General features: G+C 37.6%; 1 protein-coding gene across 18 annotated transcripts in view; it reads left to right on the forward strand.

Annotated features, from left to right (window-relative positions):
* The window catches only part of POLA1 (DNA polymerase alpha 1, catalytic subunit), a 286,388-nt gene that overhangs the window by 158,382 nt on the left and 102,635 nt on the right, over positions 1 to 25,371 (forward strand). For 2 of the 18 annotated variants that reach the window (XM_070606258.1, XM_070606259.1), the window contains exon 35: positions 4,697 to 7,424. The exons of the other annotated variants lie outside the window; for them this stretch is intronic. In XM_070606258.1, the coding sequence (XP_070462359.1) occupies positions 4,697 to 4,906 (210 nt within the window). In that variant the 3' untranslated portion in view covers positions 4,907 to 7,424. Of the gene's footprint in view, positions 1 to 4,696; positions 7,425 to 25,371 lie in introns of those variants that run through there. 18 annotated transcript variants of the gene reach the window in all.

The raw sequence follows: 25,371 nt of genomic DNA on the forward strand, positions 1-25,371 counted from the left end.
TGCACCAGAGCTCTTCCTCAAAGATCCCATGTGCTTTTCTACCGCCCTGCCTTCACTCCTGCCATCTTCTCTGCCGAGAATCACACCCCACCACTCACACCGCCCCACTTTCTGAAATTCTCCTTATGCTTTCAGTGGCACAGTCTCTGGAAAACTTTCCTCACTCAACTCTCCAGGCGGAATGTCTTCCTTTCTCTCCTCTGGACTCTGTAACCCTTTGTACACACCTGGGATGGCACCTGTTGCCAAGTTAAGTGGCTCTCTTCCCCAGACTGCAAGCTCCTTGTGAACACAAGCTGTGCTGTGTATTGCTGTCTTTAGCTTCATGTCCCTGAGCAGAGCATAGTGCCAGGGACATGGCTGACACAGGACTTGTTTATTTGAGCACGGGAATGATTTTTGGAAGCTTCAGAGAGGCTGTCGGTGCAGCATTTATGTTTAATGGAATGGCCAATTATTTTTTTATTATTAATGACTCCACACTCAGTGGACAGTAGTTTCTAGAATGTCATCTTTAATTTCTCTTACTATTAAATTTTAATCACTTTAGGCATCTCGAAAGGTTAAACTTACTCTTGTATTACACACACACACACACACACACACACACACAGAGTACCTATTTTCACCTTAAAAAATGTCTCTGCTTCTTGAACCAAAGGTGTGGTGGTGATCTTTCCTTTTATCTAATAGCATTCTTCATGCCCCTCAGATTATGACCAGGAAACTGGCTTCTTAGCAACAGAGCTGGTTTTCAAACTCCTCTTGCGTAGATTCTCTTAACTGGGTGGTCATTATCTTTTTGCTGTTAACACCGTAAGTAAATACTCAGTCACACAGTTTTGAGACTCCCTTAGCACCATATGTATGTGTGTATTTGTCCATTTTGCTGTGCTCTTTCCCTAGCTCCAGCATACACAAATGTGCCCTTGCAGAAGAGTAATGGGGCCTACTTGGCTTTTGCCTCCTCTTGGAGAGTTGTTCTGTTCATTGGTCATCATACATTCAGTGGTGCTGGTGACAGGTTAGGGAAAATCAGTGGAGGTTGGAAAGTGGCTGATAATAGAACGTGAAATCCAGGCTTCTGGAGGGGGCCTCAGAAAAGCTCATCCTATCCAACCTCCTTCTTCTAACACAATTAGAACCTTCTCCCTGTTCTGCTGCAATGGTGGTTATAGTGCAATGAGCACTGAAGGGCTCATTATAGAATTGTATGGCCTTGATTTCAGGGAACCTCTGTCTACCTTCAAAATGGCTATTTCCTATTTTTAAAAGATAGCTTGAGTTTGTGACACAGAGTTAAGTATTTTCAGAGAGTAGTAGTGCAATGTTTTATTTCCATTCTGAAGTTGTAGTATAAGCCACTCTGCAGGAATAAGCTAGAGCAAGGGAATGGGCACGACTTTAGATGACGTTTTTTATCAGACCGTCACTAGCAGTTGATAGAACAGCTGTACTTCTTTTGCTACTTTCCTCCCTTTTTATTTAACAGGTAGAGTGCAATTTGCAGCACTTGGACCCTTGGAAAAGACAACCAACCAAACAGATAATAAACCAAAAAGAAAAGGGGATCACCCAAGGCACACACTGGGAGGTAGCTTTGTCTGAGCAGCAGTGTCAGGCTCCTGGGACAGCAGGCACCCCCCCCCCCCCGCCCTTTCAAAATCCTACAAAACCCTCCCTTGTTGTTTCTGTTGAGGCCAAGAGTCAGCCAAATAGCTTTTGTGTTGGGCTTTAAAATCAAAGTTGTTTTATCATATTAAACTGCCAGGACCATGTCTTCTTGACACAAGACCCCTGAAACGCCTATTACAATGCCATGGACTCAGCAGACCCTCAGTTTTATGTGAAGTCGCACACACTAGAAGCATCTGAATTCCCATTTCTGTGTTTATAAACATGTGAATTGTAAGAACAGCTCATTTTTCTAAACTAATGCTTTACCTGGTTCTTGGGTGATCTTTTAGGTGATTTCAGGCCATCGTCGCGGAAGTTAATATCTGACATCTGTCAGGATGTTTTTTATAGGAAGAAAAGATGGATTGTTAGGAAGAAACAAACTAGGTTTTGGTAATGTTAAAGAATCAGGTGCACGTTTCAGAAGTTTGGGGAACCTTTTTGTTTGTCGAATTTATAAGTAAGGCACTTATGATGTCTAATTGTTGCCTATCCAGAGAATCTGTTGCAAGGCAAATTCTGAGCTGCATAAATGTTAATCTAATGTTTGTGAAAACAGGTTCTAAGCAATCCTTATTTCTTTTTCAGATGTGGAGCTAAATGTCCGTAGTAAAGGTTATACAAAATGTATAGTCACATCTTTATGTATATTTTTATAAAATATGATTTATGATCTAAGAGGTTTTAAAAAATCTGATAATGCTGGTTATGCACACACACATTTTTTTAAAAGTCAGGAATCACTCTTTTTCTTCTAAAGTAGACAATCAAAATAAGCAGTTTGAAGAGATGGATTTAAGACAGCAAAATTGTTGTATCTTCAGCTGTGTAAAAGAAGAACTGTACCTTGGACCAGAAAACGTGTATTAGCGATGGTTCGGTTAGTGACTGCGAAAGCAAAATAAATACCACGGTGTAAAATACAGTTCCACATGACGGCGTGTTTGGCTAGTACTGAAAATCAGAATTTAGGGAACAGTTAACACTAAAATATGTTCTGCTTCTTTGCATGAAATATGTTAGCAGCGCCTTTGTTTCTCGTTGATTGCAGCAGGGAGAGTTTTGAGCAGGTTTTGTTGTTGAGGTTTGTTTGTTTTCTAGGGGGAGTGAGGGAGGAGTGTTTGTCATAAACCTATCCCCCAAAAGTTGCCTTAATTCTCCTCTTCAAAACTTGCACCGCCTATATAGTCTTTGTGGAATAAAGCTGCATTATTGTTTATTTTGGATGTAGAAGGCTGATCAGAATATGGCTTTTTAATATGAAATTACAGTGTAATAAATTAAATGATAAATTTACTTGCACAGAGATATTTTCTTCCCTCTATTAGAGTTAATCTTTAAACAGTCTCTGTTCAGAAAAAGGATACTGTTAAAGACCCCAGATTGCAAAAGCAGTGCCACTTCTTCTGAGAGCTTTGGGGCAATCCTCTGATGTGTAATTGCTTTTACATCAGTCAGAAGAGAGAGACAAGAATGCGCTTTCCTTGAACTTAACAGTTTGGGCAATTTTCTATAATCCAGTAAATACAAATTGTAGCTTGATTATTCATCTACGTCTGTCAAGCAAATTTTAATGGATGAATGAGTGAGTCAAATCTATGCATGGAAATATACAAATGTGCAAAATATGGGTCTAATTACCAGGCTGCTGAATTTACACAAGGTCAGGTAAACAAGGCACCAGTGTAATGATTATTAATTGTTAATAATGCCTTTGGGGAAACATTCACATTTTCCTTCTGAATACCTAACAGTTTGCCTTTCTAGTCATTTTAAACTCTGAAAATTTTAGCTGGTCTAAAAACACAAAAACATTTTTGCCCTATTTTTATCCTTTCCCTATAATTGCCTTCTAATTCTTTTAGAATAACAAGTAAAATAGAATACATTTTTCAGGACCCTGTTGAAAATCACAATTTAATATGATGGTGAGAGAATTAAGGGGGGGGGGTGACACACAGCAGAATGAAATAGCTGCTATCTTTTGTCTTCATTGAAGAGATGAGCATATCCCCCCATCCTCCACCTCTTTTCAAACATAATCGACATTCTAAAACACAAAACCAAGGTGGTAATAAAGGAAAGGAAATCAAAGCAGGCTTTTTTCCCCTCTATTTACCATAGTAAGTCAACATTTGACTCTGTCTTGATATTCTATAAAATGAATGTTGGAAAAAGAATAATATCAATGAGTAGTTTCCCACCGAAATGCCCAAGGGCCGAAATAATTGAGGGAGTACTTGGCGAGGTTTTTCTTAGTTCAGTAACTCTTGATCACTGTGCAGTTTTGTAGCTGTGCCATCATTAAGGGCTCTCCATGTCTGGAAGGACACCCCCCTCTCCCAGCTTTAATCCAAAAGTCATAAATTGTAGAACTAACATGTCGTCTGCGGGTCACCCAGGCGAAAACACTGCATCTTGAGAAATCTATCTTTCTGCCACTGTGCTTTGAAAATCTTTTGAATATTTTGCATTAATGGTACTGCTGCAATCTCTTGCTGGGCTGTCTTCTCATCCTCACAAGCTCCACATTCAGAAGTTTTCCCCCATGGCTCATCTAAATGTTCTTCTCTCTGTTCTAGGCCTTACTGCCCACTACACACCTGTGTTTAATGTTAAATGAATACAACCACCTTCCTTTATGCTTTTTTAAAGTTTGTAAATAGCACTCTTATCTCCCTTTCATTTCTTTAAGCTCTATAGTTGACGACTCAATCTCATTTCTTCAAAATTTTCAGCTTTCATTTTTGTTTGCCTGGAACTCTATTTTTTAATCATGCTTGCCTTTTGTGGTTTAGATTATACTGGCTATAAACCAAACGGATTTGGACAGTTTTTTGACCTTAGCTCTATAGCTAGCATCTGTCCTCTTTTCATATTCCACTCTAGAATAAAATGGACACAATTTATATACACTCGTGGGTCCTGTAGTGGCTTAATTAAATCTATATAGAATTATAGCCAAACTCTTTATTCTCACATTTGAAACATTATATAATCCAACCTTCCCTCCCCACAGACCTTCCCGTCCAACGACGCTGCCAAATCATTGTTCCCGCAGGGGATTGACATCATCCACTTGCCATCTCTGTTTAAATTCTCCTCAACCTTCAAGACCCAAGCCCATCTCAATCCTAGGAAGTCTTTTGTCGACATTACAACTGTGGGAGGTTTTTTCTTTCCCTCTGAATTCCTAGAGAACTTTGAATGTATAACTTTTCTTCTATAATTTCTTTAATACAGTCTATTATAGTTATATTCTTTTATTTGGCAAATAGTTTTGTTCCCTATGAGTTTTTAGACTTCTGGAGAGCAGGAAAAAGAAGAAAGACTAATATTTTTTGAGCTATCTGTCAAACACTTTGCTAAACATTTTTTACATAGATGGTATCATGTAATTCTTGCAGCAACCCTGTGAGGTGAGTGATAATTTTTCTACTTTTACAGATGAGGAAGCTGAATCTTATAATAAGAAACTCAGCCAATGTTAGAAGGATAATACATCATAGAGCTGGGATTTAAATTTGGGCCTGTCTGATTCAAAGCCCATATACCCTTTCAAATAGCCTCCCTGAGGGGCCGGCCCCGTAGCCAAGTGGTTAAGTTCGCATGCTCCGCTTCGGCGGCCCAGGGTTTTGCCAGTTCGGATCCTGGGCGTGGACATGGCACCACTCATCAAGCCATGCTGAGGTGGTGTCCCACATGCCACAACTAGAAGGACCCCCAACTAGAATATACAGCTATGTACTTGGGGCCTTTGGGGAGAAGAAAAAAAAACGGCACCTCCACATAAGAGTGACAGTTTGTATCCTGCTCTATCAAGTTGTTAGAAAATTCAGAGAACAAAATAGGTGTTCAGTAAATGATGGAATTTATTGCTGTGGAAGTCTTAATTGCTTCCACTGCATTTCTTGTACCCATCTGCCAATGGTAATGTGAATTAGCAATAAAATAGCCAAAGCCTTAGTGAGGGGCCCTCTGCATTCTCAGGGATGGCTGATACATGAAACATTGACAATTGTACTCCCACATAAGACTTACGACAAATTCTTTTTTGTTGTTTGTTTGTCTGTTTTTAAGCTTTTCTCTTGTTGATCCCAACATTCACTGGAATTGTTAAATGTCACTCTTCTCATTTACTATTTGCATTTCATTTTAAGAAAGTAAATTTCGTTGTAGTAGCATGAATAATTTATGCTTCTGTCAAGGAACTATTAAAACACCAGAGGTTGAAAAATAGGCACTTTCTAAAGTTTGTGTAAAAACTAAGGAATATTTTCGCCTCACCCTGAGTGTTTACTCCAGTGATAAACCTAGGTGCTCACTAAAGAGCTATGGTGGTCTTACTGACTTCAATTTAGGATGCTGTGCCGAGTTGTAATTATGTTTACAGATGGAGAAAATTTGGCATTTCATCATTCATAGAAAATAGGCTTTGTATTCTGTGAAGGCTGTTTACATTTTTATTTAAAGCAGGGAATTTTTTGTGAGTATATTTATTCTTGAAGAATTAGTAGTTATAAGGATTAGGAAGGAAGACTGCCCAACCTAAGAATGAAAAAGAATTTCGATTTGATGAACACAGGCAATGTGACTGAGCTTTGGGGTGACAAAAATATCTGTTTTAGGTATCTGAGGTTTCCTCTTATCAACTTCTGTGCATATTGATAAGTCCAGCCTGTTTTGCAAACAGTTACTAATGCCATAATGCATTTTCCCATATCCTCCATCTGAATTTTTTACTATTATTGATTGAGGATTCAATTGAGAAATGTGTTTAGAACCCTGCTTTCTGTAGTAATCACAGAAGTCAGTGGGAAGACAAGAAAATTGTATTGAAAGAAATTGTGTGCATGTGTGTTTTGTGTTTGAGCATAGATTATCTCTGCCAAAATAATAGCTGTCATTTTGTTCTTGTTATATTAGCGGCCTATAGCTTACCACTACTCCTTTTGCCTTAGTTTTGCTTCTGACCACTAGCTATTACCCTCAGCAAGAAGACCTTTTTAATTGAATGTCCAAATTTGGATGATTCTTGTCCATATTAATACCATCATAATTTTGATTCATTTCAAATTAGAGAGCCCTAAGTTGTGACCTCTCACCTCGACACAACAGCCCTTTAACATTCAGAGACTTTGAAACTTCACTTCTGTTTAGAATTTCATATCGTGCCCGTCATGGGGAGCAAAGATGGAAAATGTATACGCTGAGCCTATAGGACTTCCTGCCGTGCTTATTAATCCTTTATGGATCATTTGAAATGTTTCTAGTTTATTTAAGCTTTGCTGCTTGTATCAGATTGTTCCTACGAAAAAAGAAAAAGTGATCATGCTTTGAATTTTTAAAAATGATCTCACTTTCAAGCAAAAGCACTTTTATGCTCCATTAAAGTTGAATTTGCGAAACTCTTACATCGCATTAACACAAGCTTTACTGGATAGATAAACGTGTTGTTCAAAGACTGACTTGAACTTTACCAAACTGCATATTAAGATTTTTATCTTTGTACTTCTTATTTCTTAAATTATTTTAAGATAGACTAGTAAAATAGACTAGATTTGCCCAAGTGTACTATTTTAATGACAAAATACTTTTTCCATTTGATTTAAAATATTAATGTAGATTATAAGCTAATTGTTTGAATATGAAGCTAAAATAACAAAATATTTTATCATTAATTTTTCATTCTTGTTTTATATAGTATCAATATCTCAATAAAATTGTTTTGATTTTGTTCTTTGAAATTTGTATGAGTAATTTGATCATTTTGACGTTTTTAATTTTTACTCAAATCTATCCTATATTCAGTATTTTCTTGAAGATTTTAGTAGGTTTGCCAATAAAATGACTCAGTTTTTCCCCTTTCCAATTTAGTGCGTTTTTAAAAATATACACAGGACATCTTCCAGCTTTCTATGAATTATGGTATTACATTCTTTGTTTTTATTTATTTCACGAAGTTTTTAGCTTGGAAATAATCTTCAAATGAGTATCTTTCTGACTTGGAGTTACTTAGAAAATTCTAGTCTCATTTGTACCCTGCTTCCTGGCTCTGTAACACCATTATAAGGACTTGGTCTTTCCTTTGCATTTCCTTGGCCTTGAGGTTTTAATTTAATGTGTTTGTTCTTCAGAAAGAATGTAAGCTAATTTTCTACTTGAAATGACTTTCTGTATTTTTTTAATACATGAAGCCTTTACAAAGTATGAGGTTTTATTTTGTCCAAAAATATACATGCTTGCTCTTTTTAAAGCAGTAATTTACATTAACATTTATAGTGACCTTGAAAATATATATTTCTTAATGGTAATGAAAATATAATTTAATATCAAGCTAAATCTTTTTCAGCTCTCATAGATTCCACTTTTTTAGCTATTGAGTCACTGGGGTTCTTAATAAGAAGGAAAATGCATTTTTAGGAAATTACTTTTTTAAGGCAAACACATTTTAAACATCGAGGGAAAGGAGAGCCTTTTCTATGCCTTGTGGAGGGAAAGATTCAAACCATTATATGAAATATTTAGCAAGTTATTTTAATGTTACAGCTCACCATTTCTGAGAGATCGATGGTGCCTTGTTAGTAAGAAACTGTATTAACTTTGACTTCTAATGTAAAAATCTGCACTGAATTCATTTTTCACTAATTCACTTTATTCTTGTCTCCTAGTGTTCCCGTGACCTTTCAGAAATGTGTAGTTCATATTTTGTGCTCTACAAAAGCTGCCCCTTAGGTTGCATTGAATAACACAAAGTTGAATTATGAACATAATGGCAGTTCTCTGTGGCATTTCCAGTTCAAGCTTACTTTTAGTCTGTAAATTCGTAAGTGAAGTGTTTTTTAATGTTGTCCATGTTAGGGAAAAGGTTAAATAATGCTGGGCTTCTCTTCATGGGCACACAGGGAGAGTCGTTTTGGTTGTTTAGTGGAAGCTTGTGTTCTCATATTTTCACTCCTCAGTCAGCATAGATGATGTTCTGGATTGTTTTGGAGCTTTCAGACAAGGCTTACATACTTCTAAAATATTTCATAAACTGCTCATTTCACAATGGAACTAAAAATCATCCGGGGATAAAAAACTTGAGACATGGCATTATTTCCAAAAATCATATACTTTGAGAAGGCTTGAGAGGAGGTAAGAAAGTAACGATATCTTTGAATTCTCTTAACACTAACTTCCACCAGAAAAGCCTGGTTCAACCCACAGCAAAGTGGATGATGGGAATTTTTTTTAGCTTCAAACATAATCTTTCTCAAGATGTAATTTCCAAGAAAACATATCTTTTGGTTATCTATTCAATATTTAATTAATGCAATCATCATTGAGTTGTCTGCTGTGAAGGGACATAGAGAAGATGCACTGTTTTCCATTTTCCAGGTAAAATGGATCACATCATTATTGCTAAGTAATCCATCACTAGGCAGTGGCTTCAGATTCAGAACATTCTGGTGAAATATTTTAAATATCCCTTCAAGAAGAAAAGCCCAAGAATACTGTGCTGTATATTGGTGGGAAAGAAGACCTGAGTGTATGTACATGGGAATTACAGTTGTTTACAAGTCTTTACACTTTTAAGATACTGGTCCCACATGATGCTTATGTTGTTATCCCATGGAAGAGGCAGGGTAGGTGTTACTTGCAATATCCAAGGGGGGCACACCCCAAGGCTCCAGGGGTGAAAGAGCCTGCCCGAGGCACTTGGCTCCGGAAGCCTTGAGGGGAGGGGAGAGCTTTGAGTTGCTTCCTGTTGTTCCCTTTTGCTGCGGGGCTTCTTTATCGGCCTCCTGCAAGGGAAGGGCTTTTGGACTCTCACAGGCATCCCAGCCTGAGCAAAGCTGGAGTGTTCAGCCATCCGAATTAATCTTGATATCATAGAGTTTAATTCTATCAGTTTAAAATTAAAAGAACATTTTTTTCGGCTCCTGCAGTGCCTCAGACACTACGCTAGGCCATCGGGGTTCAAAGCTGAAAGATGGAATCCCAGCCCCTGGGGGGACTGGCCTGTGGTTGCCCTTCTGTCTCCCTTTCTTCTACTTCTTCCCTTCTTTCCTCCATCCTCAAAATATTCTTAGTCTTTTATATTAGCACATTGGAACCTCCGGCATTATAAGTCATGCTTGCTTTTTTGCATTCCAGGTCTCCCAGATAAAAATATCCATTCCCAAGAGATCCAGTTGCAATTATGTTTTAAATATAGGTCCAGCATGTTGTTTGCCCTCAGTAAGTTTGATTTAAATATTTGATTATTAAATTTAATTCATACAAATATGTGAAAAATATGACTCTTTGCGGGGGGAGGTTCATTTTAAAAGTCACTTTAAATGCTGTTTTCTTAACGATGTTCCTGGTATAGGCAGCTACAATAGAAGCTGGGCTAGACCAAGAATGAATCCTTTCTGCCTAGGGAATCAGGTTACCAGACATGTGAATAGGTATATCCCCACTCCGGATACCTGTACCTACCTTTATGATTATTAATGTTCTAGTGACAATGTAAATGTAGCCACAGAGTGAGAGTCTTCCTCCTTTCATATTGGTATGGAAAATGCCTCAGGTATTTGACCACCTTGATGTGGGGGAATTCTGTGTGTTCCGTAACTGTGTGTCAGGTTTGTGGTCAGTTAGCATAGTTTCTCAGACCTTCTTTCATCTCCACAGAATTCATAAAATCCATTCTGTTACTAGAGGCTTTCCTTCTTCAGTGATAGTTTGAAGTCCAGCATGTGGAAATGTCAATCTCTCTGCTGGCTTTTAGAGCATGTTCCCAGGGAAGGAGAGTTGATTAGGTAGAGACTTCTCTGTTATTAGTAAATTAATGGCCTACACCAGCCCCATTTTCTGCTTTCCTGCAGGAACACTCAGTGACTGTACTTATGCAACACAGTTAAATTTTTTAGTTTTGTTATATAAAACATCAGATGAGGAGCTAAAGAGAATCTTTTCCCAAAAGCATCTCCTAAGCCCCAGAGTGGAATCAGAAGTAGACTAGCAAATGGACAGGCATGCCTGAGATCATCTCAGCATCCCCGGGAGGCACGTCAGGCTTGTTGCAGATGGGTGAGACATAAAAATAGATTCAGGGGCTACTTAGAAGATTCAGAGCAAGGTCAAGAGAGCTGGGGAGCTGAATCTAAAGAAGGTTTCTTTGAACCTGTTTCAATAACACATGAAAACATCTGCTAAGGTGAACGATGTTTTCTTCAGAGATTCTTTTCTTATGTTTCTTGCAATTTAGAAATTGTAGGCTCTGAGAATATCTATTAAAATCCTTAGTAATCTAGGGATTCAGAAGGGCATAGAGTATTTGGGGCTTTGAGAGGGTTAGCATAATGGGCAAATGTCAGGATTAGCAACTGATAATGTACTTTTTGCCTTTCTTCTGTCATTCTAGCACTCTTACTCAGCCGGGCTTCTATATGTTTCATAACTTGACAGAGTGTGCCATTTAGCCTCATGATTTATACTTATTAAGTCTTATTTGTATAAATACATGCCCACTTATCACAGCCACACCATGAAGAACTTGTTAAACACAGATTGCTAGGTGCCACCCCTGGAGTATGATTCTAGGTCTAGGGTGGGGCCCGAGAATTAGCATCTCTAACTTGTTCCCAGGTAATGCTGATGCTGCCAGTCCAGGGACCAGATTTTGAGAACCAGAACTCTAGACATTGACTGAGGTGTACTACTCAGCCAGGAGCAGCTGAAGGAAAGCAATAATAACATGAAATCCTAACTTAATAATGGTGGAGTAATGAGATTTACATAAGAGCAAATGCTTTCAGTGATAGGAACATGTGCATATTTTCCTAACCTCAGCTCTGGATAAGTCATGAGGCTTATGGAGAACCTCATGTTCGTTTTTTAAAATTATGTCATAGAATTAGAGGGTCCTTGTGCTAGAACAGACCTTACAACCATCCAGCCTGGTACAGCACCCTTCTTTATGAAAAAAGAGACTGGGGCCCCCAAAGTTGAGATCTCTCCAACTTCACTTTTTTTTAAGAGGTAGAGCCAGGAGAAGTGATTGGATAAGAAAACCATGTTAGGAAAAAGAGCTTTTCAAAGGATTAATACCCCCAATATGAAAGGAACCATTTTAGTATTTAGTCAGCCATTTAATATCCTTAAATTAACTTCAGCCCAAAGTTGATTTTAGGCATTCTGAGCCAAAGGTCTGTAGTGATTTTAATACAGTTGCTTTTTTCTAGTTCAGAGATTCTTTGGCTTAGTTCATGGATCCACAGCCCTAGATTCTTAGGAAATCTTATGCTAAAGGCAGCCCAATGAAAATGTTGATAAATAGCAAGTTTTGAAAGTACTGTCTATTGTAATTAGACAAGAAAAAAGAAATAATATATAAAAATTGGTAGGGGAAGAGGGAAATTAACATCATTTATAGATCCCTATAAACCTGGAAGACCCAATGACATCAACCAAAAAACTATCACAGACAAAAAAATTAATAAGATCACTAGTTACAAAATTAATATTAAAAAATCAATAGCTTTGATCTACACCACCAACAACCAGTTAGAAAATATAATGAAAGAACTAAATACTGTTTGCATTAATGACTAAAAAGATTAAATACCTAGGAATAAACTTAATAAGAAATGTACTGGATATATATATGAAGAAAACTTTAAAATACTACTAAAGTGGGCCAGCCCTGTGGCTGGGTAGTTGGGTTTCCACACTCTGCTGCAGTGGCCCAGAGTTTTGCCAGGTCAGATCCTATGGTGTGGACCTAGCACTGCTCATCAAGCCATGGTGAGGCGGCATCCCACATGCCACAACTAAAAGGACCCACAACTAAAATATACAACTGTTTACTGGGGGGCTTTGGGGAGAAGAAGGAAAAATTAAAAATTAAATCTTTAAAAAAAGTACTATTGAAGGACTTAAAAGAAGACTTAAGTAAATAGAAAAGTGTATACTATTCTTAGCTAGGATAGTTGAACATTTTAGGATTGTTCTCTTCTAAATTTACTCAGAACTTTAAAGCTTCCTCAATTTTTAAAAAATTCACAGGAATATTTCCACAAAGAAGATGACCTATTGGTTATTAAAATTTTTAGGAATTTAGGGTAATTAAAATATTTTGGTACTCTCCTGATTTTAATGGAGCCAATATAGAAAGTCCAGAAATAGAGCTAAGAGTTGCATTTACTATTATATAAAGGGGTAGTTCCTATCAGTAGGGAATAGTCGTCTGGGAAAAAAAATACAATTGAATTTCTTCCTTGCTCCCTATACTAAAACAAGTTCCAGATGGGTCAGAAACTTAAACTTAGAAAATGAAACTATAAAAGTAATAGGTATTTTTAATAATCTTGGAGTTGGGGAGACTTTTTGAAACAACACAAAATTCAGAATCCAAAAAGGGAAAATATTGATAAATTTGGTTACAAATTAAAAAATAAAAATTTCTTTAGAGCAAAAATTTTATGTATATACACACGCACACCATAAAGTCAAAAGAGAAATGATGAACTGGGGAAAATATTTGCAACCCATGTAACAGATAAAGCGCTAATTTCTTTAACATACAAAGCGTTCTTGCAAATCAAGGAGAAGAAGATCCACAACCTAGTGGAAAAAATGAGTAAAGGACAGGAACAAGCAATTCATAGAGAAAGAAATGTAAATGGCTTATAAACATAGGTAAAGATGTTCAAGCTCACTCTGTAAGTCCAAATGAATACCATTTTTCACCTATCAGAATAACAAAGATCTCAAAGTTAGATAATAGGTAATGTAGGCAGGGGTGTGGGGAAAGGAGTACTCACATACACTGTTGGTGGCTGTGAAAACTGGTATGACCTCTTTGGATCACAATTTGGTGACATCTTTCAAAATTTTAAATGAATATACCATTTGATTCAACAATTCTAATTTGGATATCTTTCCTTGTATGGTACTTGTAGGTGTTGTCAAAGGTACTTGTACGTACAAGGTCATTCCTCGTAGCATTATTGGTTGTAGTTAGAAACCAAAAACAACCTAATCGTTGATCAGAAGAGGATTCATTGAATTATTACGATCATACAATAGAATTCTGTGCAGCCATTAAAAAGAACATTGCAGGTCTATAAGTACTGATAGGGTATAATTTCCTCTACTTTTTTTTTTTTTTTTTTTTTAGATTTTTTATTTTTTCCATTTTCTCCCCAAAGCCCCCCGGTACATAGTTGTATATTCTTCGTTGTGGGTCCTTCTAGTTGTGGCGTGTGGGACGCTGCCTCAGCGTGGTCTGATGAGCAGTGCCATGTCTGCGCCCAGGATTCGAACCAACGAAACACTGGACCGCCTGCAGCGGAGCGCGCGAACTTAACCACTCGGCCACGGGGCCAGCCCCTAATTTCCTCTACTTTTAAGTGACAAAAGCGAGATTTAGAATGTTATATATGATACATTTCCATTTGTATTTTTAAAAACAAGGGGGGAAATAGTTATTCGTAATATAATAAATTTTACTTAACCCATTATATCCAAAATATTATTTCAGTCTATAACAAATATTAAAAATATCACTAAGACATTTTATAGTCTTTTTTGAACAAAGTCTTTGAAATTCACTGTATATTTTATACTTGCATCACATCTCAATTTGGACTAGCCACATTTCAAGTGCTCAAGAACCATGTACGACTACTGGCTCATGCGTTAAGCAGAGTAAGTGTAGCGTGTAAAGAGTACTAGACTAGAAGTTTAGAGCCCCGAGTGGTTCTCCAGCTAATTGCTGTGACAGTGCACAAGGAATCTACTTTTTCCTGGGCCTCATTTTTCTTAGATAGAATAGGAAGGAATAAACTAAGAGCTCTAAAGTACCTTCCAACTTTAAAATTTAGGGTTCAAATATATTATTTCATATTACTTATCAAAGTCCAAAATGCAATTGTGCTTGCTTTCATAGACACTATTTTCAACAGCACTCTTAAAATTCTGTTTTCCTACATGAAGCACACCTCATATTGTAAGAATTATATTGTTATTGTTAGAGTAAGGTTCTTTGTTTAAAGGAAGAATATTACTAAGCTCCATACGTGATGTAAACAACATAGAAATTGGTCAGTTTTTTAAAAAGAATTAAGTCAGGTTTGAGGCTTTGCTGGTTTTAATGCTGCATGGAACTTGGACAGAGTAAAAGAGAGAACCACATCAACGATATCTAAAGAAACAGTAAATATGGAAGGAGAAAGAGTTGAGAGAGAGGGTTTTTTAGTACGATTCAGTTTATAAAGTTCATTCTTCATAAGATAATAACCAGTAGTTCTGTTTGAACAAGAGAAAATGAGAATACGGACAGTGGGTCTCAACCATGGCCGCGCACTGGAATCGCTTGGGGGGCTTTTTAAAATCCCAGTGCCCATTCTGTACCCCAGGCTGATGGTTCTCAAAGTGTGGTCCCCAGACCAGCAGCAGCAGTATCACCTGGGGACTTGTTAGAGATCTCGGGCCCCACCCCAAGACCTGTTGAATCAGAAACTCTGGGGTGGCACCCAGCAATCTGTGTTGTAACAGTCCCCTGGTGATTCCAACGTGCAGCCAGAGTTGAGAATTCTAGAGCAAGAAGGATTTGGGGTGGGGATAGCAGGTGGGTTTCATATTGAGTGCTAGCTTTCTGTCCTCTATCAACCGTGGGGATAGAGTTGGAGATGGAATGCAGCATGCCTGCTAGGTATTTGCCACTCCTGATTTTGAGATTTGGGTGATCTGTTGGAATTATGGAGGGTTGGATATTGCAGTTCACAAATAGGGATCAAGAAGCGTCCTATCCAGTTGGCCAGAAAACGAGAGAGAGAAAAAAAACAGAAGAAGCCACATAAGTTTGGGACAGAAGGGAACAAGTACACTAGGTAAAATGTTATAAGTAAAGAAATTCCAGAAGATTATAAAATATTTCATTTATATATAAGGGTTTCTTAAAGAAGTTCAAGTGTCATGGGGATTTTAGGCCCACTTTATTTTTTTTTTTTTTTTTTTTTTTTAAAGATTTTATTTTTTCCTTTTTCTCCCCAAAGCCCCCCCGGTACATAGTTGTGTATTCTTCGTTGTGGGTTCCTCTAGTTGTGGCATGTGGGACGCTGCCTCAGCATGGTCTGATGAGTAGTGCCATGTCCGCGCCCAGGATTCGAACCGACAAAACACTGGGCCGCCTGCAGCGGAGCGCGCGAACTTAACCACTCGGCCACGGGGCCAGCCCCTTTAGGCCCACTTTATGATCTGTCATCAAGTCGATCTGATCAAAAAGTACTGAAGCCTTGTTCAAATTCGGCATTAAAAGGATAAATTTCCTCTTAACATTTGGACTTTTGATAGGAATGCACTTAATACAGGTATGGTAAATTTGGAATGAACTAAGCCAGAAAATAAAATATATTTTCCAAGTGTAAAGCGGTTGTCACTGACTGAAAAGGAGTTAATGTGTCACATTCTTTTGATTTCTACTCCTCGGGAGAAATCACAGTATCTGTAATTTCGGAGGCATATTCTGAAGAATATTATATTGTGATTTCTCTAAGCTGAATCTTAGAGATCTGTCTGGGAGTTTTCAGCCCTGACAAAATAAGAATGGACCCATTATAGTATCAGATTCATTTGATTTTTCAAAAGTTAGAGGCAATATGCAGATCATTTGAGAGGCTCCTTTTGCTCTGCCTTGTTACAAGGCAGGTGAAGGCAAGCAAAGCTGGGCTGTGTTGAGAGTGCATCTGGAGCTTCGTAGTTTTCGAGATCTCCGCAGTATAACTTCTGCAAGCCCTTTCTGTGTGTATTTTTCTTTTCTCATCCCAAAACATTACATTTTGCACGGGAAAGTCAATTTTGATAATTTCCCCAAAGCTAGGCATTTAGCAGAATTTGTGCCTCTTGGAAAAAACTGCTCCTTTACTATAAAATAGAACCTGTGTTTCATACCTGAGTAAAACAATTCTGATATAACTCTTATCATCACACGTATTATAGAAAAGATTGTAGAACTATTTTTGAGACCATGTTAACTACTAAAAATCCGATTTTGATTTTTGTATTAATTTCTGAACACTGAGTTTATATTTTTAGATTGTTTTGTGAATTGGGCTCTCTCTGAGTATAAAGTGGTTTTCAGCACATTGGTGATGTTGAACATCTTCCCCAAATAGTAAACACATGCATTTCAACAGCTTTATGGACAGAACCACGGTTAATAATTTCTTAACAGGAAAAATGTATGTTTTTTTTAATCATCATTATTTTCTCATCTTATGTTCTGGCATTTAAATTATGAAACTTCATCTCGGCGTGTAGACTTACCTTGTATTGCCAAGAGGAAAGAAGTGGCTTTTCTGCAAAGCTAAATAGTTTTTACTTTATTGTCTGCTACGAAACAGCTGCTGATACCAGAAAAATGCCGTCTCATCATTGGGCCTGGGGTGTCCAAAAGAGGCAGGCAAAAAATGACTGTAGCTCCCTGTCTGCCCTGGCACTCTCCTCCTTTTTCTCCGTTTTCATTGCCGTGAAGAGCAGGAGAACAATATTCTGCAATTAAGGATTCCATTAAGTTGAAGAAAAGAGCAAATGGGGGATGTTTGTTCTCCAAGCTGAAAAAATTTGTCTGGGGTGGGGGGATAGTGGTAGTGGTATAGAGAGAGGTGGGTGGAGAGACGAAGTCAGGGCTGTTTGTTGAATATACTGTTAAGGACTGTTACCATCCTAATTAATCAAGTTAGAAATTACAGCTGTAGTCGGTTTCCCCCCAATTCTTGTTATCAATTTTCTTCTCTTTTGAGACAAAGCAAATATAAATTTTGTGTTCATTTGTCATTCGTTCTTTGACTTCGGCATCTCTGAAAATAACAATGTAGCACAAAAGCCCAGTATTTACCTAGTTGTAATGTGGGTTGCCATGGTGTTTTGCAAATTATTGCAATTATGTTCACCATGCGAGTCGCCCTTGGTAACTGGCGAAAAAACTGATAATCCTGTTTTGAACAAAAGGTCAAATTGCTGAATAGAAAGTCTTGATTAACTAAAAGATGTACAAAGTGGAATTATTTCCTACCATTCAGAAATAGTTCTTGATCGGGTTTGGGGGAGGGGGTGAGTAAGTACATCTGATTACTGAAGTACAAAGCATTGAAAGGATGTTGTCTTGAGCCTTTCATGTAGTCTTAATGGTGGCTTTTTTGTCAAATTTACCCATTTGCGGCATTGAAAGAGGCAGCTGCATTTAAGCTGGAGAGACGGTGCTTTTTCAAGAGTTCAGTGCCTGGAAAGTTCTCAGCAGTATCTGCAGTTTACTAGTAGCCCCTGGTCTATTAAAACTGATGTGCCGCATTTGAGCCCATTGCTCTCAGTACTTGTGAACCCCTCTGGCTGATGATCTAATAAAGTACTCTTACTGGACAATCTCTGATCAGCTACTTAAAAAGGAGCTTGGGGGAGGGGGCGGAAGGGAGAAGTCTCACGGGCCGTCAGACTTGGTGTAGGCCAAAAGAGAGACGGAGTGGCTAAACCAAAAGGTTTGTCACGATGATAATCTGTGTTAAGTTATTTGCCATGGGGTTTAGGGTTTTGTGCCCTAAATCTCTAAGCTGTGAACACATTTTTTTTTTTTTCTGGAAGGAAATCTTAATTTTATTCAAAGTTGAATAAATGATTAGAAATGTCTTTTTGAAATTCAAAAATCCACCTTTGTGAATTTGTTTCTTAAATTATGGGTATTCATAAGATCTATGATCCTACATTTATATAAAACCAAGAGTTTCCCAGGTTACAGCCAAAGGTCAGATGGATTTTGTCTCTTCTGGATCTGGCAGAGCATCTGGGGGGAGTGAATTTCAGAGGGGAGTCCTCTTCTTTTTTTAATGGCCACCTGAAAAATCAATTCTCAAAACTTTTGAGTGTGTGTGAAAGTGGCATGAAAGCAAAGCAAACCTTAACAAGTTTGTGGGTTTACATTCTACATCACCTAGCAACCCCCTGGCTCAGCCAGATCTCTTGTCTACCCTTAGTTCTGTTTACAGACTATTCAAACAGCCCTTCGAAACCATGAAAGATATTCAGTTTCATTAGTACCATTCTCAAGGAGAAAATAATTAAAGTTAAATGAACAAACATTGCCTGGTGATGGTTTGAACTCCATTCTGATTTTAAGATGCCCTTTGAGGCAATTGCATAGATAGTTCAGTTTTAGCATTTGTTGTTTGGTATCCAAAGGCATATCACATTAAACCATACCAATAAATAACTAGCCTGTAAACAAACAAACAAGAAAAATTACTTTTAGCTAGACTTAAGCAAAGAAAAAAACCTCTGCTAGTAATAAGCTTCTAGGTATGTCCTACTGATTGATTTTTTTAATTTGATTTCTACCCTGGACATGTGAGCTGATCCTTGTGTATACTGAATAAAGGCAGGGGATGGGGCATGAGGAACAAAGCACCTCTCTTTAAAACTGTTTTATTACCTACCTTCAGAGATCCAACGTCATAAAGTATTCAAATCACATTCCATAAAAGGCTGTGTACATTTTAGTGAGTGGCCTAATTTAATAAATGATTCTAGTACTGCTAATACATGCCCAGCCACTGTCTACTTGGGAACTGCTTATGTGTTTAAATTGACCTGTTTTTAAAATTTCTGAATAGTAAAAAAAAATTTTTAAAGAAAAACTTTTTTTTCATGAGACTTTTTCCCATAAGCACGTTCCCTGAAAATTCATCTTGGCAACAACCAAACACATGATATAGCTCAAAATATTTTTCAATGTATTAGTGATTTGATTATATTGAACTCTCCCGGCAAAACTCTCTCTTCCCCTCATTAATAACAGTTTTGTGCTTATAAAAACAATACACCCTTGTCGTAGAAAGTTTAGAAAATACAGAAACAGAAGCTACCTAGAGATAAGCAGCATAGCATTTTTGAGTATTTCCTTCCAGTCTTTTTTTCTGTGTACATACTGATGAAACTAGGCCTTGGGTTTACGTTTGAAAGTTTGTTAGTATGTGTATGTACTTAATGTGATGTTTTTTCAAGAGTGAAGACTTGAGAGGCCAGAGCTGTGGTGGAAGTAGTGCACAATTCTTAGAGGCTTCGTCACTAAAATATTAATGTAAGCACCAGAGTAGCCATTTTACCATCTCATCCCATTTGATTCTTTCTTCCTTTTCCTTGTTGAAATGACTATATGCCTCAACTGACACATCCATTTGTACCCATTCGTGTTGGGAAGTTGGACATTCATCGCGGTTGGAATATTACATCCCCAAGTCACTTGTAGCTTCACATAGGGAAAAAAAGTCTTTTATGAAAAGACTTGTAATACAATGGAGATTAATGGAATGTGGAGAGGAAAATGCTTTCAGTTTCTCATATAAAGTGAAAGCAGGGCGACTTGGAAATCTTGTATTCTTACTATTTGTATTTTGTTAGATCTCTAACATCCACAGTACATGGATGGCTTGCATGAGCTCTTTGTGCTTTGTTGACAGTTGACAGACAAAGCAAAATTATTCCTGAAGCAAGGTACTGTGTACTTAGTTGTGACCTATTATAGCCTAAGAATGTAGCTTGCTTTTGAGTTGGATGAATAGGGAGAGTATTTTATAGAATAGGCTTGAATATACTAAGAGAGATTTCAGCTGCCCATACAGAAGGATACATGTCCTCCATTGAACTTTTTTACCCTCAAATGCAATTTTCCATATAAAATCATTCTAAGTATATTTTCCCCAGTTGCTTGCATGGAGACAATTTTAACTGTTCTAGTATTGTCCTACAGTGGTAAAATGAAATTGCTGGTAATTGTTGGCTTTCTCTGCTCACAGTATAGCAGGAGAAGATGGCTTGCATGGGGCGTTTTAATGTACCTCAGGTACATCTTCTGATGTTCAACCTCTGATTGCAAATTAAAATAACAAGGCTATGGTATTGGATTTGATGTGAGGCAAAGCAGAACAATTTGCTAATTTATCATGTAATATACAATTGCTGAGGTTGGAATTTGTCCACTCGTAGTGCTATTCTGTGTGTTTAAATGAGGACCACTGCTTGCATCTAACCTATCATAACAGTTTGGGAGTGCTCCATTATCCTTTTCAGCAAACTGATGGCAGAGTCTGGTCCTTGCACAAATGATAAGATCAATAAGTTTCAAATAACTTGGATGAAATCACATGTGACTGTTCATTTAGAGAGATGTCTTGCTTTAAAAATCAATTTTAATAATATTTAAAATTCTTATATTGACCGACGAGGCACTTTCCACTTCTGTTTTGATAATTTTGTTAAAAATATTTTTGTATTAACTTTGGTGAATAGTTAGTTTATATATGTATTTTTCGTGGTTTGCTCTTTCATCTCCTACCCTGGCACCTCTCTGAGACTTAATAATCACTCTTTGACATGCCAGCATGGTGCAGTATAGAAGATTTAACTTTAAAAGCAAAATTATGTTCCTGTTAAAACTTCCCCTGGAGATCTTAGGAAAATTTTCTCCCAGTTTTGGGTGCAAATGTGGGTCAGAAAGCAATTTGTTTTTTGATATTTCTGGAAATCCCAAATCACAACATGTCATTCTTCAAAGGCAGCTGTGGGCCCATACTGTGCACTATCTATAAGAAAACCCATTTTACACTGGGGATAATTCTGTGACAGAAAAATGTGACTGTAAGGGAACCCCAGAACATTTATAAATGGTTTTGGGTGAAAAGAGCGTCTGGTATTTTCAAAGTGCATATAGTTTGGGGAGAGGAGCAGTTAACAGTCATTATAGAAAAATAGTAATGATATGATGAACTCTGTAAGAGCACGTATGGTGGCAGACCTCACCCTGTTACCCTCTCAGTGCACGCCTGGAGAGCCATTACAATTTAAACTAAATCGTACGTCACTGCAGCACAGTGTTGTGTTGTCTCTTGAAAATCTCTATGAATCCCAAAATAAAATGAAGACCACCCCCTCTTCCCTCACCAGCTATTCTGCCATCTATAGCTTCAAAGCCAGTCTGGTTTTATCAGGAAGAACATAGAAATTTCACTTACTTCGACTACATAGTTGTATTATTTTGCAATCAAATTGAGAGGCAGCTCCGCCTAATCTTACCTGGTATCCATCATTGTAGTTCTCCATGTTGGGATAACACCAGGTGGAAACTGATCAGGCCCTTTCCTGGCTAGAATAGTGCATTGTCAGCTGTAGCCCAGCACTGATGTTCCCCAGTGCTGGAGGCATATGTAGGATAATAATATTTTACATTTACTGAACATTGTTGGAGGCTTTCTTATTTGAGTCTCTGAACAGCTCTAATACGATAAATATTATTACCTCTTGTTTCCTAGATGCGGAAACTGAGGCTCAGAGAATTCAGTGACTTATGAAAAATTAGCCATTAATGAATGGGTGGGGAGAAACCACACCCAAGTGCCATTTTTCATAACCTCAATTCTGTATTCTTCATTGAATGTGAACCTTTGTGCTAGAGACTGGGGAGGATGCTACCAAGTCCAAAGTGGGTCACTCCCCTGGGGCCTGCCCATCCAGTTAAGGAGGTAAAATAAGATGATTCAGGGACAGTGCAAAGCACTGTGTGCTCAGAGGCAGCTGAGATAGTTGGAGAAGTCCCTAGGGGTTGGGAAAATTTCACAGTAGAGGAATGGAAGTGATGCTCAAGGAATGGACACTTTAGGCAGAGATTCTATAGCATGAGCAAAGACGAGGTGGCAATAGGCAAAATGTGGTGAGGACAGTGAGGAAACCAATCCTCTGGAGTGAAGAGTTTGTGTAAGAGAATGATGAAAAAGGAGGAACGGGATGAGGCTGTACAAGATTTGAAAGCCAGACCAAAGCGTGTATTCCTAACCCTCTATGGAAGGTATACAATTAGAGGATGGGAGGGGAGAGGCCTTGGGAACTACACTTGGCAAGTCTTTGCATTAGATGTGGGAGAGAATGGAGTTGGGGAAACCAGGTAGGAGGCTATTGCAGGAGATCAGCTTTGAGGTATGGGCTTGGGTGAGGATGGTGAGGATGGGACTATAAGGCCAGTAGACGGACTTGGTGACTAACTAGAAATGGGAGGAGAAGGACCCATGTATTTGATTCAAGAGTATGAGAACTACTGTGAATTTTTTTGTCTCCTGTGAATTTTAGACCCCTTCCATATTATTTTCCATAAACTTGCCCCTATGTGTTTTTATTTTATTGCTTCTATTCATTTGTTTATTCAAAAGACGTTTTCAAGTGTCTCCTATGCACCACATTTCCAGGTCTAGATGATTTCTGTGTGCATCCTTCTAAAAATACAAATGTACACAAATGAATAACAGTTTGTGTTTAAGGTGCAACTACCAGGAACGCCTCAGTTACAAGTGGAAATCGATTCCTTTTTAGCATGTGCAGACAGAAACCATTTTAGTTGAGGCCTCAGAAATATAATTTAGCAATCAGAACCAATCAGCATTTGACAGTTTCGTACACAATGATTTCAAGGAATTAGTGATGCTGAGACTAAAGCAACAGATGATAGATCTTTGCATGTTTTGGTAAAGGTTTATTTTGCTATTGGACAGGTTGGCTTCACCTCTTTTGAACCCTCTACTTATAAACATGGTTAAGGTAGCCATCTGAAAACTTAATGACCTTATTCCTGTTGGTTATGACAATTTGACATTTACACGTGGTCTTGCATAGTAAAATGACATATTTGGATGGCAGACATCCTAGAACCCAAACCTTTTTATAGGTTGGACTTCAAAGAACTACACTTTATTAAGTTTTTTGTTTTTCATTGAGTTAGCAATGTTGCTTTGGGCTGTACATTATTGTCCAACATGGGAAATGAAAATAAGTTTAGTTTTGTCCTTATGAGTGATAATTCAAAGTGAATTTATACAGTGATAGTATTTTCATTTGCTTTGCTTTTATCACCCATGAGAAGCAAAATTCACTATGATCTTGTAAGATTTGTCCCATCATGCAATATTTTCAAAGACCTGGCATATTTATTTTTAACGACACAAATGTTCCTTGAAAGGTAGATTTAGCACAGTCAGTATCTGTTGGGGGAACAAAGGGTTAACCAAAATGTACTTGACAAAATTGAATGGAAGCAAAGCATATATTGAGTATGATTAGGGCCTGTTTCCCCCATAGAAGAGTTTTGTTTAAAATACATCATGACCAAAAGCTTAATTATCAAAATGAAACAAGAGGCATAAAGAGTTACAGGCTTCTAATATTTTTTTTCAGCCCCAGTTCCCTTCACACAGTTATCAGCATGTTTAATTTCCATGCATAATAGCACTAGTTATTGTTGTCATTTGTAAAGGGAGATTAACAGATAGTAAGTACAAACAAACCCAAATAAGTACTGAATAGAGAGGTGACAAAGAAGAAAAGACCTCTTTAATGTTAATTATAACTGGTAGGAAGTCTAGACAAATTATATTATCTGTTTTCTATATGATTTGAAAGGACATTTAGTTAGTAACTCTGTCAGAGATAGAGCTAGCTGTTTGCTTTAGAAACAGGTGAGGTGACAATTTAGCATCTCCTTGGTTTGCAGCTCACCTAGTGAATCATGAAGTTGTAGGAAATTGATGGAATCAAGTTTAAAAACATCTCAAAAGAACTTTAGCTTTTTGAACATTGTATTTTAAAAATTAAAAAATAATTTTAACTCTCAGGCTGATTTCTGGTACTTAGTAATTTATTATCTCAAAATGTGATAGTTGTTACCTGTCTGCTTGCTTTTTTAAAATTTTGTTTAGAATTGAATGAATTACAACTATGGTTGGCAGTGTTAAGTGATACATATTCCAAAGTGGGTAAAGCCTCAGATAGCAAATGTAAAACCCAAATGAATGATAAAGGAGTAGTCCAGTCCTGCTTTTCTCGTACTTGGTTTGCTTGAATTCTGCTTCCTTTATTAATATGCCTAAATGGGTACTTCCAGAAACAGCTAGTCTCACCTTTAATGTTTGTAGGCTACATTTAAAATTTAATATCTGTTGCTGCTGTCAACTCCACTATCCCCCTTTGTATCCCCCAGGCCTAGAACAGACCAAACCAAAGTATCTTGTTTCTTTAATTCTGAGGAGCCATCGATTGTGAGCTGCACTCTTGACTTAATAGCTTTTTTGAAGGAAACATAAATTCGTCATTAAATGTACTTGTCAATTGTAAATGCATCTGAGTTTCAGAAATATTAAAATGTGAATAAATATGTGTCCTGAAATCCAGGACATGTGGTAATAGGCCCTAGGAATTGGACCAAGCAGTGGCCTGTGATTCAGAACCACTGATTCTTTCTTCTAGTTCCTGGTCTTTTGCTGTGGTAGTAGTAGTTTGTCTCAGATAGATAGGATCCACACGACTCCATCCCTCCTCTGTGCTGTTTAACGGTTGTACTTGGTACCGTGTGTGGACCTTGCTTTCCTCTTTAGATTATAATGTCCTGAAACTCTGTACCTGGGAACTCTTTGCCTCTTCCCCACAATATTTCATATAATTCTGGGCTTATATTAAAGGTTTCATAAGGACTCCTTGAGACCCTCTACTTAAAGAGTTTAAATTAAATATTAAAATAGTTCGGCCTATTGACTGAAGGTAGGAATAAAGCTTACTGTGAATGTATTGACTAGATGGATTTTCTGTTCTTTAAAGGTAGCATATTTTCTTTTAGTAAAAAAGTTCTATAACGCA

This window comes from Equus przewalskii, chromosome X, assembly GCF_037783145.1.
Source record: "Equus przewalskii isolate Varuska chromosome X, EquPr2, whole genome shotgun sequence".
NCBI lineage: Eukaryota > Metazoa > Chordata > Mammalia > Perissodactyla > Equidae > Equus > Equus przewalskii.